A 17760-nucleotide genomic window follows, 5' to 3' on the forward strand; every position below is an offset into this window, starting at 1 on the left:
TATAGTCAAAATTCTTGTGTGATGGACCTTGGAAGGTGACTTTGTAATATGATCCTAAAGACAAGTTCATAGCGAATATCTTCAGTATTTTCAAAGATTAACGTTGCATGTTAAAGTAAGTTGTTAAGTTAAAAAGAATCATAATATATATATATAGTGTATTCTGATTGGTTAATTATCTCGTGGCCACGACTTAGTTATCTCGTTCCCACGACTTAGTAACTCGTGGCCACGACATAGTATCTCGTGGCCACGACATAGTATCTCGAAGCCAGGAGATAAATAAAAATACACACACACACATGTCAAATAACATTATAAAGTTTGTAACACAGAACATGTCTCTACATCTTTCTTTCAAAATGAACGACTTGTGTTCTGAACTCGGAGAACCGAAGGGTATTCTCACAAGTGCATATAGCTAATCTATCTTTACTTTGAGATTATGACAGTGTTAAATGAGGCATCAATGATCACCTACATAAGAACTTGTAAATACTGATTATAGAAGAATTAGTATATGTTAAAGGATTAGTTGTCTGCGTAACACTTGCGGCAAAAATTATTGGCCCTTCCAAGTTCCATTTGGGGTGGTGAATTGCTACAAATAAAATCATTGAGTAATAGGAAAGAGAAACACAAGGGATTAATTAGCAGCTGAACAATTTGCGTTATGATAAGTAATTGATATTTACAGGTAATATATTTTGATACAGTTTAACTAAATAAAAGATAGAATGATGAATTAGTCAAGATTGTAGAAATAGTGATAGTCTATCATTATTCTAGAATTTTAATGAAAAGTTGAAAATTTATCAATTGTGTCTTGTAGACAGACCCATTGCCAAGAAAATAAAAACAATTAAGATAAGTTTAGTAAATTAAATCATGAATTGCAGTTTCATACTTTCATTACTGATAAGAACAAATAACTTGGGTAATTGTTAGTATCTGATATAAATATCTCAAAATAGCTTCCCATATCTCTTTGTTTGTTTGATTGGGTTTAACGTCACATCGACACAGTATAGGTCATATGGCGACGTTACAGCTATACTGGTGGAGGAAGACCTCAGGTGCCCTTCCATGCATTATTTCAGGCACGAACGGGCAGCTGAGTAGAACCACCGACGTTCCGTAAGCTAGCTGGATAGCTTCCTCACATGAAAGAATCCAAAGTCCCTGTCGGGATACGAACCCACAGCGGTGAGGGGCAAGTGGTTTGAAGTCAACGACCTTAACCATTCAGGCACGGACGCCCCATCCCTATCTTATTGACTCACATTAATTAACAATTTAAATACAGGGAAGGCAATAGATACTCCACTGCATATCTGTCGAATGCATCTCTACCATTCACTTTGAATGAAGTAACGGCAGTATATTCACATAGCCGCTTACGGAGCTATAGCAATATAGAGTGTGTATTTATATATTTTGTGAATTTATACATTTTGAACGTTTTAATAGTATTCTTCACATATCTATATAGTTTATGGTTTAACGTAACATTTAAAGAAATAGCTGATTTAAGAAAACAATAACTATTCACCTACATTTTACTAGTTCTTAAAATTAAGAGGAATTCAAATGCTTATGAAAACATACCTGTACAAAAAATATTATTTCGATTCGAACAAAAGAAATGATTATAGACGACAATGGTGTATAAAGTACACATTTTAGGTGCCTTCCAGGGTTACTTATATGTATTGAGCCAACTTATGATATATTTTCAGAATGTTGGGTACTCTATTGAAACTTATCATTTTAGCAGCTTCATTTGATGTAGTAATGTCAACATGGGGAATATACGGCAATAACTTTCAAAACCAAAAAACATTTTATAATAAAGATTTACACACGTTTGGGACTGGATCTTTATTAAAACAGCCTACAAGAACGAATAGAAACTGGAATGCATGGGGCAGTGTTAAAGGATCTGGTTCACGAGATAATTCTAGATCACGTCATTTTGGAGGCTTTGGTGGTTTCAACATTTTCAAGAAACCTATATATACAAATTGGAGATCTTGGGGTAATGTTGACCGTTCTGGTAAAAGAACATCAGGTTCACGAGATAGTTCTAGATCACGCAAAAATGGTGGAATTGGTAACTCCGGAGTATTAAAAAAACCTTCAAATACAAAAACTAATTGGAGCTCTTGGGGTAATGTTGATGGATCTGGCAAAAAGACGTCTGGTTCTCGAGAAAATTCTAGATCAAATAAAGCTGGAGATGTGGGTGGATGGCTTTTTAAAAGGCCCACATTTAATAATAATTGGAGAAACTCTATCAGTAAGTCGGGCGTTTCATCTTCTAAAACAAAATCTGAAAGCTCGTCAAAGGAATCAAAACATTCTGAATCTAAGGCATCAGTAAAAGGTCATTCTTCCGAATCAGGAGACTCCCATAGAAAATCGTTACACAGTAGTAAATACAAATCGTCACGTTCATCATCTAAAGAAGACAAAAACTCTCAAACCGGATTTAAGAGTAAAAGTCATGGATTCTTATGGCCACAAAAAAGCGAAAGCAATAGGTTTCCTTGGTCAACGAAGAGCAAAAGTAATGGCTTTTCATGGCCAAAGAAGAATGAAAAGCCATGGCTAACAGAGAGTAAGGAAAGTAAAACTAGCCTGTCTTCTCTCCCAAAAACAAGTTCAAAAAGTCAACTTATTACAACAGAGATGACGAGAAATACTGAACATACATCAGAAGGTAGTGGAGTTACTGAACAAACAACAGAGGAAAGCATTCCAGTATCTTGTACGTAAAAACTTTATGATAATAATTATAGAGTCTTAAAGTTTTGCTTGATTTATTACGGGTTAAATAAATGTGAAGTTTTTATGAATTGTGTAAAGAAGTTATCTCAAAAGTATATACATGTATGCATTATAATTAATAACCATGACAAACATTCTTATACAATGCTCCTCTTGTACTATTTAATCATTTATGAAGCCTTGCTAATTACAAAGTAACAAAATGATTCATATTCTTGCAATGGAGAACATCGAATCTAAGGTCAATATCGGTTTAAATATACGCGGGAATATCGAGCTCGTCAAAGATGAAAACGTCACATTCGTCATGTCGTGTAATTTCTTACATTTCATTTATAATCAATTTGTTGAAAACATGCCGGCGACGAAGGAAAAGATAAAAATACCGGCCATACATTTTAGCTATCAATGTATCGAAAATAGAGGTAGTTTAACTTGTCATTTTAATGTAGGATTTAGTTGTACAACTATATTTAGAGATAAGATGTACAATTTTCAAAGCAATACAACACTTAATTGCAATCAGACTGTAATTCTGCATTGTAGGAATCATCTGAGGTTTCCCTAAAATAAAGGTCCCTCCAAATTGATCCCTTACATACTTTACTCACTAAATATTTTTTTCTCCATGAGTAATGAGTGAAGCACCTTCATTTTTTTTTAATGCGCAGCCTGACCGAGGATCGAACATGGGACCCTCGGAATACCGTACCGTGCCTCTACTGACTGAGCTATCTGGCCGCCTACAAACTACATCCCTGATTGAGTTCAATACGGGGACATAATCATTTTCGGAATAATTTGGAATTCGAATATACCACAACTTTGGTTCTCCTGAAGAGTTTTTCAACATCATTTTTACCCCATTTTACTACTATGTTTACCTTTTAGCTCTAATTGTTCTGGAATTTCATTCATTACACCCATTATCAAGAGATAATTTGATAATCTGTTACTTGTCATTGTGGGAGGTCTGTAGAAATCTGTACAAGATTTTCAAAATAGAACATGTCCTAACCCTTACACCTAGACTTAAATTTTACGAATTCAAGAAAAAGTAGCCTTCACACATTAAGATTTGCTGGTACATCTTAGTTACTTCAAAAGCCTACTGCTGTTGAGGCCTTAACCGGGATGTATAATGTCTTATGCGTTTGCTTTATGTAAATGATTTGATATATGACATAATCTGCTGAAATAATTTAAGCAACCTACTGTTTTTGCTTTTCCTATTTTCAGGTTGATAAAGAAAAATAATAGCAAGCTCATGAAATGTATATCCAATTACATTATATTTAAATTGTGTTTGTACGACCAAAAGGTTACATATCCGCGCATAGAAATGACGCTACATGGTTTGACAATACGTAAGTTCCTATGTATTAACTGTTGCATGACTCAACTGAACGATATGTAAGTATTTCTTTACTCTTTTTTTATGCTACAGTACTTCATGCATTATATCATGTTAGTTGTTTTGCTTACTTTTATTTATTACATTAACCAATGTTTTGTATGTTTTAAGGTCATAAAAGGACTTCTTTTTGAAAAAAAAACGTAATGATCGCAAAAGAAGTTTCTCTGTGTTTTTATTTCATTCAACAATAACAATATGTTTGTATCATAGTTTGGGGACCTGCCTGTTGAAAAAGTGTCAGAGTTAAATTGTATACATATACATGCACAGTGCGGTAACTGGAGTGCAGGTATCAGTTACCCGCACTCCAGATAATGCCCGTTGATTGGCTCATTTTTGCTGGGGTTTACTTATTGTGACGGCAGAGAAAGGGAAAGGGGCAGAAATATCATATTCATTTTTTCTGGGGTTTCATATTATGACAACAGGGAACGTGCTGTCATGTTTGACTATGATACAAAAGAGAAAGAACAACAAAACACTCGGCAATCTGATTTATACTCACACACAATCGGTATCGAGGAGTTTCTTCAAGGAGTAACATTACATAATTTTCCTTTTAAGCTTATATAGTATAGAAATGCTTTTTATAAGCCCGAGAGAATTAGCGATGCTCTTGTCTTACTTTACGTAGAGGAGCAAAGAGATATGCCTATATATGGACCAACTCAGAAGCTAACTTATAAAGTCTAAAAGTTTACCAACAGCATACACCGCCTTTTTAGATAAAGGAAAGTTTGATTATATCTTCTTTCTCACCGATATAATTTGAACCAACAATTTCCGTTTATTTGTTTACATTTCGTATAGTTTAGTGTTCATTTGTAAGTGTTCACATAATTAATTTGTAAATGTTTATTTATGAACATTAATTAAATTCTTCGCAAGATTGATCATTATACACATATATTTTTCTAACTTCTTCTAAAATGGTCTGTTCAATGTTTTTAAAATATTCTTATATTTTCATGACTATTTCCATTCAAGGGGGTGATGATAATGACCAAATGAACGATGCAGAGACGCAGGGACTATTTCCTAACATCACAGTATATCCGAGCGACAATTGCCCTTCAATTAAAGTTTGATGCATATCGTCGACGCTCTTGCTGACAATGTTGACATCATTACACTCTATATCAGTAATGAACATATCCGAATCACCAACAGCGCGGGTCTAGACTTCAAACTTTGCCATTCATGTTTATGCGCTCTTAACGGACAGCCGGATGCTGGACCTAATGGTGTGCCAAACGAAACTATTTGTATTGGGCTGAATAGAATCGTTACGGTCATAAGGTCTGTATAGCAAAAACGGACACTGGCTGCTGAGACATCATTTGTTCCGGTTACGGACATTCTTCATTTATTGTGATAGAAGAAACAGATACCATAAAATATGTTGTTATTTCGAATAGAAAGAATTAAGTAATTGAAGGGGAAAAATATATAAAAAAAAAAGATTCCAACGAACCTTCTGCTTTATTGTTCTCAAAACTTATGGTGAGATTTTCTTTATCAGGAAACGATAAAAACAGAAAACAGTTTTTGTTGTGTTAAACTTCTTATTTGAGCCGTGTCATGACAAAACCAACATAATGGGTTAATCCGCGCAGTCTGATTAGGATCCATGCTGTACGCTTTCAGTTTCTCTACTTGTAATAGACTTGGTATGCGGACAGCATGGATTCTGATCAGACTGTGCGGATGCGCAGGCTGGTCTGGAACCATGCTGGTCGCAAACCCATTATGTTGGTTTTGTCATGACACGGCTCATTTGTCGTTTTTATTTTTTCGTTCCGAAGTCAATGTTTGTCATCGTTAAATAATAACAAAATTTATAATATACCTATAAATGAATAATGGAGAAAAAATGATGAAATAATTTTCATTTTCTGTATTTTCACTGTAAAAAATTACTTTTAACTGAAGTGAAACATATTTTCCATATTTTCACTGGTGTCTTGCCAGACTTCTTTCTTCTAAATTCTAAAAATTTATTTTTTAAACCACTCGATGAAAATAATTCCTGTATTTATAGAAAAAACTTGAATATCCTCTATGTATCTAAATCATGTGATAGATTGCTGAATAAATTACGTTAGTAACTACTGTCCTCTTTATGAGAAACGGACAATGTTTGGGCCCGTAAATATCGTTAAAATGTGGGCACCCGACAGCGAGTGATCGTAAGGCAGGAGAGGTGGTTATAAAAATACCGAATGGGAATTAAAAGGCATCCTTTGCCCCAACGACATCTGTGTTATATCTTTAGCGGTTAGATTATTCATGTAATGTTCTTATTTTTTACTAAATTAATAACAATATCGTACTGTGTGAAAAAGGTTTTTTGTACAAACATTATAGTAAGGTTTCGAGTCAGTCGCTCCCGTTTTTCCATATTGAACACACGCACGCACTTGTAAGCACAACTCCCGTCCATAAAACAATGTATAGTTAACCCTATCTACGAACACCTCTGTATAAAGATCAACATGTGTGTAGAGGTCGTGTTAAAACAACTTTTCATTGATTGAAAAATAACAAATTAATCTCCAAATAAAGACCATTTGTCTTTAAAGGACATTTTCGGCCTCTCCCTTGGTTGACCTTTATCAACAGGTTTGACTGTATACATGTATAGATCCGTGTACTTTTAATGTCTAGCTAACATCAAGCAAGTCAAGTGTTATTTATGTGATGTGTCAATCAAGCGTTTGATAAACCAGAGTTAGTTAGTAAACCAGTATATTAAAATAATTTTCAAACGGTTTTTATGAAAAGCTAATATACTGGATATGTTTCAAGGTATGTAGGGATTTTAATAACTTTTGGTAAAAAATATCAAATGTTAAAGAATATATATATTGAAAAATAAGGTACATATAACATAAATCTGGCATTCTTCCAAGCGTCCCAGGCGCTACATCTTAATAGCTCTTTTATATTTATATGCACATTAAAATAATGAGGTTTATTATATATTTATTTAAATTGTTTATCAATCTGGAGTCCCTTGTTTCAAGATATTGTTTTCCCACTGAGGAAATGTCTGGGATTTGTGTGCGCCTATTGCACACGATAGGATATTATAAGCATAGCATTCTGACAATATTTTGAGCGGCATGCATCCAGATGAGCAAAATATTTCAAGAAAATCAAACTTATAAAAATGTTCTTAGATTTTAAGAAAAGTAAAAAAAAAGATTCAAGTAATAATTTACATGTTATGTGCGATTAATCACTGATTTGCATTATTTATCACTTTACTTATTTATACTGCGTGACTAACGCAGTAAGAGCTATTTTTACATATTCCGACACATTTTCGGTACTTTATGAGAAAAAAGTTTGCAATGTGTATTTTTTTTTATTTTACACTTTACAATATTTTATATTTTTAAATTTTCGTGAGAATTAGCATGGATCTGAACGCATGGTGTTTTAATGCAACTCGGCGAGCATTTATTATCTTTATTTTTTTTTCTCACTTTTTAAAAAAAAATATGTAGACAGTGGCCTACACGTTCTGTGTGAGGCTGCGCCGCCGGGATACGATTATGGCAGGAAAAAAGTTTGTTATAGCCAAATTAGCGGGGCTTTTTTCCGGACAAAGGAACAGATTCGAATTTTTGACCTGCTGAAATTCCTTGATAATTTAGACATAATGTTGAATGTTTTGAAGATATAATTCTAAGTAGTTTATTTGAAATGATCAGTGTTTACCTGTATTCATTTCTATTATTTATTTATATTTATTTATCTTTCATTTATTTTTTTACTTATTTTTTTTTTTATTTATTTATTCAATTTTGTTTGTGTGGGTACTATAACTAACTTGTGGATTGCTAATCAAACATTTGAGTGGGTATATTATTTTGTTGGTAGACAATATAAATAGTTGGTAGGTAATATAACTTGTTGGTTGTTAATATAAATCGTTGATGGGTAACATAACTTGTTGGTTGGTAATATTACACGTTGGTGGGTAACATAACTTGTTGGTTGGTAATATAAAACGTTGGTGGGTAACATAACTTGTTGGTTGGTAATATAAAACGTTGGTGGGTAACATAACTTGTTGGTTGGTAATATAAAACGTTGGTGGGTAACATAACTTGTTGGTTGGTAATATAAAACGTTGGTGGGTAACATAACTTGTTGGTTGGTAATATAAAACGTTGGTGGGTAACATAACTTGTTGGTGGGTAATATAAAACGTTGGTGGGTAACATAACTTGTTGGTGGGTAACATATAACGTTGGTGGGTAACATAATTTGTTGGTGGGTAACATAACTTGTTGGTTGGTAATATAAGACGTTGATGGGTAACATAACTTGTTGGTTGGTAATATAAGACGTTGGTTGGTAACATAACTTGTTGGTTGGTAATATAAAACGTTGGTGGGTAACATAACTTGTTGGTGGGTAACATATAACGTTGGTGGGTAACATAATTTGTTGGTGGGTAACATAACTTGTTGGTTGGTAATATAAGACGTTGATGGGTAACATAACTTGTTGGTTGGTAATATAAGACGTTGGTAGGTAACATAACTTGTTGGTGGGTAATATAAGACGTTGGTGGGTAACATAACTTGTTGGTGAGTAATATAAGACGTTGGTGGGTAATATAACTTGTTGGTTGGTAATATAAGACGTTGGTAGGTAACATAACTTGTTGGTGGGTAACATAAGACGTTGGTGGGTAACATAACTTGTTGGTGATTAATATAAAGACGTTTGGTGGGTAATATTAACTTGTTGGTTGGTAATATAAGACGTTGGTGGGTAACATAACTTGTTGTGAGTAATATAAGACGTTGGTGGGTACATAACTTGTTGGTTGGTAATATAAGACGTTGGTGGGTAACATAACTTGTTGGTGGGTAATATAAAACTGTTGGTGGGTAAACATAACTTGTTGGTGGGGTAAAACATAAAACGTTGGTGAGTAATATAACGTTGACGTTGGTGGGTAACATAACTTGTTGGTGTAGTAATATAAGACGTAGGTGGGTAATATAACTTGTTGGTTGCGGTAGTATAAGACGTTGGTAGGTAACATAACTTGTTGGTGAGTAATATAAGACGTTGGTGGGTAATATAATTTGTTGGTGGGTAACATAACTTGTTGGTGGGTAATATAAGACGTTGGTGGGTAACATAACTTGTTGGTGGGTAATATAAATCGTTGATGGGTAATCTAACTTGTTGGCGAGTTATATAACGTACTTATTGATGGATATATACATTATCAATTAATGTAATAAAATTTCACAAGGCGTGCATTCTTATGAATCATATATATATAAAAGATTAGTGTTCACTCTTGGGCAATAGAGGCGAAACAAGAGTATTAAATTTCAGCTCATATATTCTATGTATGCACGATTCAGCGGGTGATATTTCGTTTTTTGTTTGTTTTCAGATCGTTAGCTTTCGTATGAAAATAAACTTATGTTGATCAATGTTTTAATCATTGATGTTTTAACTTAACGATGTTTCAACAAACCATGTACCGGCAACTAGGCATTATCCAAATGTGTTTATGGATAAGTATTGTCTATTTTACCCGTGGAGAAGTGGAGATTCTCAAACAATGTAATTGTAAAGTTGACTTACAGAGGCTAACTGTAGATTGCTCGGAATTAGGACTTACAAATGTATCTGATATATTCAGATGTGTTCCTAACAAAACTATAGAACTTAATTTATCCAATAATAATATAGGAGAAATTTCACCTGGAACATTTGCAAGATTTTCAACTTTACAAACACTGAGGCTTAGTCGTAATAAAATCAAATTCTTAGAAAGTGGAGTTTTCAACGGTCTAATGCAACTAAAACTATTAACATTGGATCATAACTATTTAAACAAGAATGGTTCGTACGCAGACGATTTGTTTAAACCATTAAGAAGACTCCTTCAATTGTATCTACAAGGAAATTGTGTATATACAAGTGTTTGTTATTATCCGGATATTGCTTTGTCGTCTGCAACTTCTCTGAGATATCTGCATTTAGACGGTTTACCTAATAAAGAATTTAGCGAAGGATTTGCTAAGCTATCAAATCTAAAGGCCTTGTATTTGGATGGTGAAAATGGATATTGCGATATGCCTTTTTTAACGGAAAATACCTTCAAACAATTCAAACAAACTCCTTTATCCCATTTACATCTTGAAGGATGTGACGTCATAAAAGTAGCTCCAAATGTATTCCGAAGTTTGGTAAATCTTACAACATTAGTAATAACGGATAATCGACATCTTTGTTCAGATGGCATTGAAAACGCTACCATTGGGCTAAATGAAACAAATATAGAAATGATACGATTCAACTTTTGGTGTAGAAATTCTCCGGCTTATATAAGTTTGACAAAAAATATGCTGAAAGGGCTTACAAACACTTCACTTAAAACAATGGACCTCTGTTGGAATAGAATTATTTACATAGATCCTAAATGTGTTGAAAATCTTCCCGTTACTCTCAGATATATATCTCTAAAGGAAAATAAAATTGATTCGGGAAAATTTCTGGACCACTTCCGGAGATTAGAAAGTCTAGAAACGCTGGATATAAGTTATCAATATAGCAACACTATTGACGACTCTGTTACAAATAAAGACAACAACACAAATGAACAGATAAGCAATATGCTAAATCATTTGAATGGTCATAATAAAAAAGACGACAAAATTGATCTACCAAGAAATTTGACGACAATGTACATGAACAACATCAAATTAGGAATCCCTGTGCCATCTTTGACATTTGGACCAAATAAATTAAGATATTTAGATTCTTCAAGCTGTTTATTAAAAGCTTTCCTTGGACCTTGGCGTGGATTAACAGAACTTCAATTTTTCAACTTGTCAAACAACAGATTCACGTACTTCAGTCCACGTGCTCTTGTCGACATGGGGAACCTTAGAACACTTCTGTTACAAAACAATCAGATTGGCCCTTCTCTAAACAGAGACAATGATTGCCAAACTTTTTCGAGTCAGGAAAAACTAGAAGAATTAGATCTAAGTAACAATGCAATAAAAGAACTTCCTTACAATATATTTCATAATTTGACAAATTTAAAAACTCTGAATTTAGCTAACAATTCGATAAGAAACGTAAACTTCTTGTTACGGCGTATGGCACATCTTCAAAAGCTAGATTTGTTTAATAATGTAATAGAATATATATCTAGAGAAAATAGGGATGCGCTTGACTACATAGCATCGAAAAGAGAAGTAGAACTTGTTTTAACCGGAAACCTTCTATTGTGTGACTGTAACAATCAAGATCTTATCAATTGGCTTGCCAACACAAAAGTTAATATCGTTCAAAAAGACGAACTTCATTGCTTATATATCAATAAAACTGTGATAAGTTTATCGGCACTTGACATTTTACCAGAACAACTGATGTATGAATGCACGTCATGGATAGTGCTGACGTCATGTGTGGTCGGTTTTGTCGGATTATTACTTGTGTTTTCAGTTATAGCATTACTTTATTACAAGCGTTGGCAAATACGTTATCTGTGGTATATAGGGAGAGTCAAAATAGACCCATATCACCATCCGGATGATCAAGAACAACCTCTGCTTCAAATAGACGCTTACATTTCATACGAACAGCATTTTGACATCACCAATGGCGTCACATTGCATAGAACAATTACAGAACACGTATACCCATTTTTTGAAAACCGAGGGTACAAATTAATCATTCGCGAGGAATTTGATGGCAATGAAAAATTATACAGTGTCATACCCAAAACTATTCGTAAAAGTCGTAAAGTCATAGCACTGTTGACGCCATCTTACTGTAATGACTATTGGAACACCTTTGAGTTTAATTTAGCTGCATATCAGGGCATATACTCAAAACGGAATATCATTTTGCCTGTTATAATAGGTGATATTTCTAATATAGATATGACATCAGAGATTCGTTCATTTATACGGACAAAGATTAAATCAAAGGAGGTTTTGTGGTACCCGTTGCCTTGTAATTTTTATCGTAACATAAATTCATTTAATGAGCAACTTGAAGACTGGCTCCGACGATAGTATTCTGCGTTTAACATAAACAAACTATTATTAACTGTTTTATAATACTGCACGCTTGTAAAGTCTCTTTGCATTTGATAATCGTATGGTTTTTATAAACTATATACACGTACCGTACACGACTGTTGTCAATTCATGAAATTATGTTCCTTTTTCTATAATGAACGTTTGTATTATAAATTCGATATATACATTCTTCACAGGCAATAAATGAAGTGCTGTTTGCTACATAGCTTTCGCTTAGCAACTCAAGGTATAAATCAATATAACCGTTTATATATGGCCATATAACCTGTTAAAATCTTTATAAGCCACTGAAGGGATAACCGAGGAGAATATATACTGACTTCTCTCACAATAAATCAACACTCGCTTTTAAAGATCTAGTACTAAAAAAATTCTCATTTCAGCATTGCTGTTTTAAAAAATATTCGAAAAAAAAAAAAAAAAAAACAGCTGTAAAAATCGTTTTCATATTGTACAATTAGCTACATGATGAAAATTAAAATGCCAACCAACACCACTTCATAGTGTAACTGTTGATAATGTTGATATTGTTATGTTTTTAATTATTGTGATTTTATCTATATGTACTATAATTAATGTCAGCAAGACAAATGAAAATATCTTAGCTTTACATTAAAGAATATATGAATTTTCGTTTGCATGTACAAAACAAGAGGGCCATGATGGCCCTGAAGTCGCTCACCTGTATATAGGCCCCCGTAGCGGGGCCAGTTTAAACCCCAGGGCTTTTATTTGAACAAACTTGGTAGACACCCATTAGAAGATGTTTCATGCTAAATATCTAAGGTCTAGCTGGCCAAGTCTTTTCTTTACACATATAGTTAAAAACAATGACACACCTGGGGCAGGGCCAGTTTGGACCCCAGGGCTTTTATTTGAACAATCTTTGTAGACACTTTAATTACTAGAAAATGTTTCATGCTTAATATCTGAACTCTAGCTATTCGGATTTTTCGTAGAAGATTTTTAAGTTTTTGCTATACTCATATAAGGAACATGTTTCATGCTAAATATCTTAGCTCTAGCTCTTTGGGTTCTTTAAAAGAAGATTTTTTAAGTTTTTACTATATGCATATAGGGAAAATCAATGACCCCCTGAGGCGGGGCCAATTTTGACCCCAGGGCTTTTATTTGAACAAACTTGGTAGACACTCACTAGAAGATGTTTCATGCCAAATATCTAAGCTCTACCTCTTTCGGTTTTTTATAAGAAGATATTTAAAGTTTTTTCATTTTGTTGCCATGGCAACCAGAGTTCTGCATGGAATTAAATTCTTATAACAATTTTCAAAGGTGACCACCAAAGGAACATTCCTGTGAAGTTTGGATGAAATTGGCTTAGTGGTTTATGAGGAGATGTCATTTAAAGTAAAAGTTTACGGACGGACGGACGCAGGACGAAAAGCGATCACAAAAGCTCACCCTGTCACTTTGTGACAGGTGAGCTAAAAAAGAATTCAAATTTTTTATACATCATGTAGATCTACAATTATTGTTCTTTTTTTTTACAAATGTTACTGCAATATGCTTTTTTTCTTTGTAATTGCATTATTGTAAAATCAGAAGGCCGTACTGAAAAGTATATACATGTTCTCTTTTTTGTGTGTGTAAACTTTGTATATATTACCTTCTATAAATAAAAAGTTTATTATTATCATGCATATAAGCGCTTCTGTCTATATGTATCGAAGCGCTGGGCCATGCATATATATAGTAGTTATATTAACACATTAATAACAAGGTTAAAATATGATTATATGTACACATTTATACTCATATTCGCAAATAATTCTATCTGCACCCGCCCCCTCTACGTCGCGGGTTAAATGTACCAATGAATAGTTAAATGTCATTCTGTATGAAAGTGGAGGGAGTATTAAGTTTAACTTCCAGATTTCAAGTCGTTTTAAAGTTTTCACAGTTCACACTCAACAAATATTCTAAATGACAATAAACATATACAGTAAGTTACAGAAAACTTTTAATGGACCCTTTTATATCATATCTGTACAGCATGATACTTGTCCGTGAATCAAAAGGACTCTGGAATATTATGTTTCTATAAAATGTTTTATACGATAGTTTAATATTATACCATATAATATCATAGCAATCATTTGTATGTAACAAAAGGAACAAGGAAAATTTCAAGTGTTTTAGATTCACCAATATTCTCACAGTAATGACAACATAAAGTGGTGGGAGACAACACACAAGTATCGTATCAATTTATAATTGGTTCATTTCAAAATTTCAGATCAAATCATAAAAAGGAAGTAAGTTGTTGTAGCTCTCAAGATACAATTCACCATATGTTAGAACATGTATTTAACACTTAGATGTCAAGATAAAACGTACAGTGAAACCTCTAATATGTGAACACTATACGGGAGACAGTTATGATGTACTGTTCCTTTATGTATTTATTTCCAACATGAGGTTAATTTATATACCTTTTAAAGATAATCTGAATACAAGCATAATACATGCGTGGAAAACAGAATTTAAATCAAAAATACCGTAAAGATCATATGTCTTTATAGCGTAACACTCTCAATACATTTAGGTACTATAGCACAGAGGTAAAACCAACAACCTACCTTAAGCTTGGCACATTACCCAACTTACGCCTACTTTACTATCACTTACAGCAAGTGAAGCTCATATACAGTAGGAGTCAAATGTTCCTTGCACAATATATAATATGAACTCTTTCTTTTACATGCTAACTTAATAAGAAAAGTAAATTTGACAAGTGCTTTTAATAAATAAAGCAAAGTATTAGTAATTTACCAATTTGTTTATTCTTAATACATACTTGTTTAATAAAACATATTTTACTGCATTAAAAACAAATTTTTTGTGGTAATTTACGAATCATGACCTAAATGTACTGAATTTGTGTAATTGGATTTGCCCAGCTTCCATTTTGGAACAGTCCATTTCAATGTTTAGGCTGTTTCAAATATCAAACACAGAAAGTGAGCACCACACCATGTTACAGTACAGCCTGGTCACACTTGCCTGGCTCTATACTGGTGGTAAAGGTTAATGACATTTGGTACACCACAGAGAAAGGGCTGAAGTTATATGATGGCTTTAACTGAAGGTGAAGGACACATGTCACATATGTGAAGTACTTCATTTACTCCAACCAGTCCCTATATACAAGAGTTAACCTACTATAACAAGAAACTGTCAAAATGACACTCATACCCCCTTGTCCCAACCATTGATGAGTAATAATTATAATTAACCAATAGAAAATCACAGAGAAAACTTATAAATTGGATATTTAAATTACAAAATAGTGAGATTTGTTTTTCTTTGTTCCTGCGTTTTCCTAAAAAAGGACAAGCAGTTCAAAGCAAACAAAAAATGAATGTGCTTCAATATTGCTTTGTTAAACTTCAATAAGTTGACCAAAAAGGATTGAAGCCCTTTATCTGGAAAATATTCTAAAACCACAAAGAAATGCATTAATTTGCAAGCAAAATTCTAAGAAGTATACATTACATGAATATACAAATAAGTGCATTTATTGTTGCAGGTTTTTTTAAACATGAATAAGAAGACAAAGTTACAAAATCATTCCAGCCATATCAGAACTATGCATCTTTTACAATGAAAATACTCAGAAATAACGGAACATTTCCTTTATAAATGGCAAGCCTGCTCTCCCTCGAAATCTGACTGAACAGTGAAGTTAACTGTACATTTTGCAGCCTATATAAGGTGTGCATACCTTAAAATATATTAACCAAACTATGCTAACTTACTTATATTTCAAACTGAATGTTTTGTTTTTTTGATATAATTTTTCGGGACAAATTCAAAATATAAACTGTCTGAATTGCCAAGATAATGCACTGGTTGCATAGGTAAAATCTAAATGCTTAAAAGTAAAAATAGATCTGTAATATTTCTTGTCCTTGTAGCAAAAAACTGCTTTCCTCAGCACTGTGATTATATATGTTATAGCAACTCTCTCAGATATGAAGACTATTACTGTCAAGTGTATTTTTTTATATCAAACCTTCACAGTGTTTGTGGGTTTTTTATATCATTATTTGAGCCGCGTCACAACAAAACCAACATAGTGCATTTGCGACCAGTATGGATCCAGACCACCCTGCGCATCCACGCAGTCTGATCAGGATCCATGCTGTTAGCTATCAGTTCCTCTACTTGTAATAGGGTTTGTAAGCGAACAGCATGGATCCTGATCAGACTGCGCGGATGCGCAGGCTGGTCTGGATCCATGCTGGTCGCAAACGCATTACGTTGGTTTTGTCATGACGCGGCTCATTTAGTTTCTCTTCAATCTCCCATTTCTACTTCTTCTATCATAAGACTACTTACTGTCTACTGCGGAGGAATCTGCCCACTGATGAATCTTCAAGCTGTTGATGTCAGTCTCATCATAGGTGGAGGCGGTAAGTCCTTCGAATCATTGTGATCATCTTAATGAAAAAACCAGGCACTCCTGTTGGAGCCATAAACACAGGGCTATCTTCTACATCTGAAATTTAAAAAAAATAAAAATAAATACGAGCCATTTCATGACAAAACCAACATAATGGGTTTGCGACCAGTCTGATCAGGATCCATGCTGTTTGCTTACAAATCCTATAACAAGTAGAGAAACTGATAGCGAACAGCATAGATCCTGATCAGAATGCGCGGATGTGCAGGCGGGTCTGGATCCATGCTGGTCGCAAACCCATTATGTTGGTTTTGTCGTAATGCGGCTCATATATATTTCTTTAAACTCCCAGTGAAAATTAACCTGTCTGTTGGTAGACTATGCTTAATGAGGATCCCTGCGCACTTGAGGGCACAAAAAGCAGCTTCGCTGTTGAGTACAGACCCCGCACACATCACCTTAAAGGGTTAATTTGAATCACAAGGTGGTGTGAAAATTTACCTCCATGCAATTTTCACAGATTATTAGCCAAACTTGCAAAGATATGAATTTTGTGCCATGATACATGTACTGTACTTATGTTACTATAAATGGTAACAAAAAGTAGCTTGTCTTGGCACCATATAATCAACTTAATGACCTTTTTATTCATATGTTTACCTTTGATATCATTGTATGTTGTCAGACAACGTTGGACAAAATATTATTACATCAAGTTTCCTTTACAAGCAGTAATATTAGCAGGAAAATAAATTTCATCAAGAGTAAATTATTGCTGTAAAAAATTCAGTTTTCTTATCTATTGAGGGCACTTAAACTTATCCTTTTAATCAAATAGTGAATAGGATAAAAAACTATTCCAATACAAGTACATGTACATTAATCATAAAATAATAAACATCTAAGAATAGAAAAAAAATGACACAGACTTTTTAACATTACAGGGCTAATTTTACATAGTACAGGCTACAGCTCCATTTGTTGGAAGAAATAATTTCAAGTATTGCATAAGCATTAAAGATACA

At 33.7% G+C, this 17760-nt stretch overlaps 1 protein-coding gene across 1 annotated transcript; it reads left to right on the forward strand.

The window, feature by feature from the left end:
* Positions 1-6883: 6883 nt before the first annotated feature.
* Positions 6884-13301, forward strand: LOC132734928 (toll-like receptor 4). Its single transcript, XM_060721815.1, has 2 exons — positions 6884-7015; positions 9639-13301. The coding sequence occupies exon 2, from the start codon at positions 9709-9711 to the stop codon at positions 12280-12282; it is 2574 nt and encodes an 857-aa protein (XP_060577798.1). The 5' UTR covers positions 6884-7015; positions 9639-9708; the 3' UTR covers positions 12283-13301.
* The last annotated feature ends 4459 nt before the right edge of the window (positions 13302-17760 follow it).

Source organism: Ruditapes philippinarum, unplaced genomic scaffold (genome assembly GCF_026571515.1).
Source record: "Ruditapes philippinarum isolate M1 unplaced genomic scaffold, ASM2657151v2 ctg3025_1_1_1_1, whole genome shotgun sequence".
Lineage (NCBI taxonomy): Eukaryota > Metazoa > Mollusca > Bivalvia > Venerida > Veneridae > Ruditapes > Ruditapes philippinarum.

What these genes read in the sequence shown, in the direction of transcription:
- LOC132734928 (XM_060721815.1), top strand. Translation starts at nt 9,709, where the DNA reads ATGTTTCAACAAACCATGTACCGGCAACTAGGCATTATCCAAATGTGT.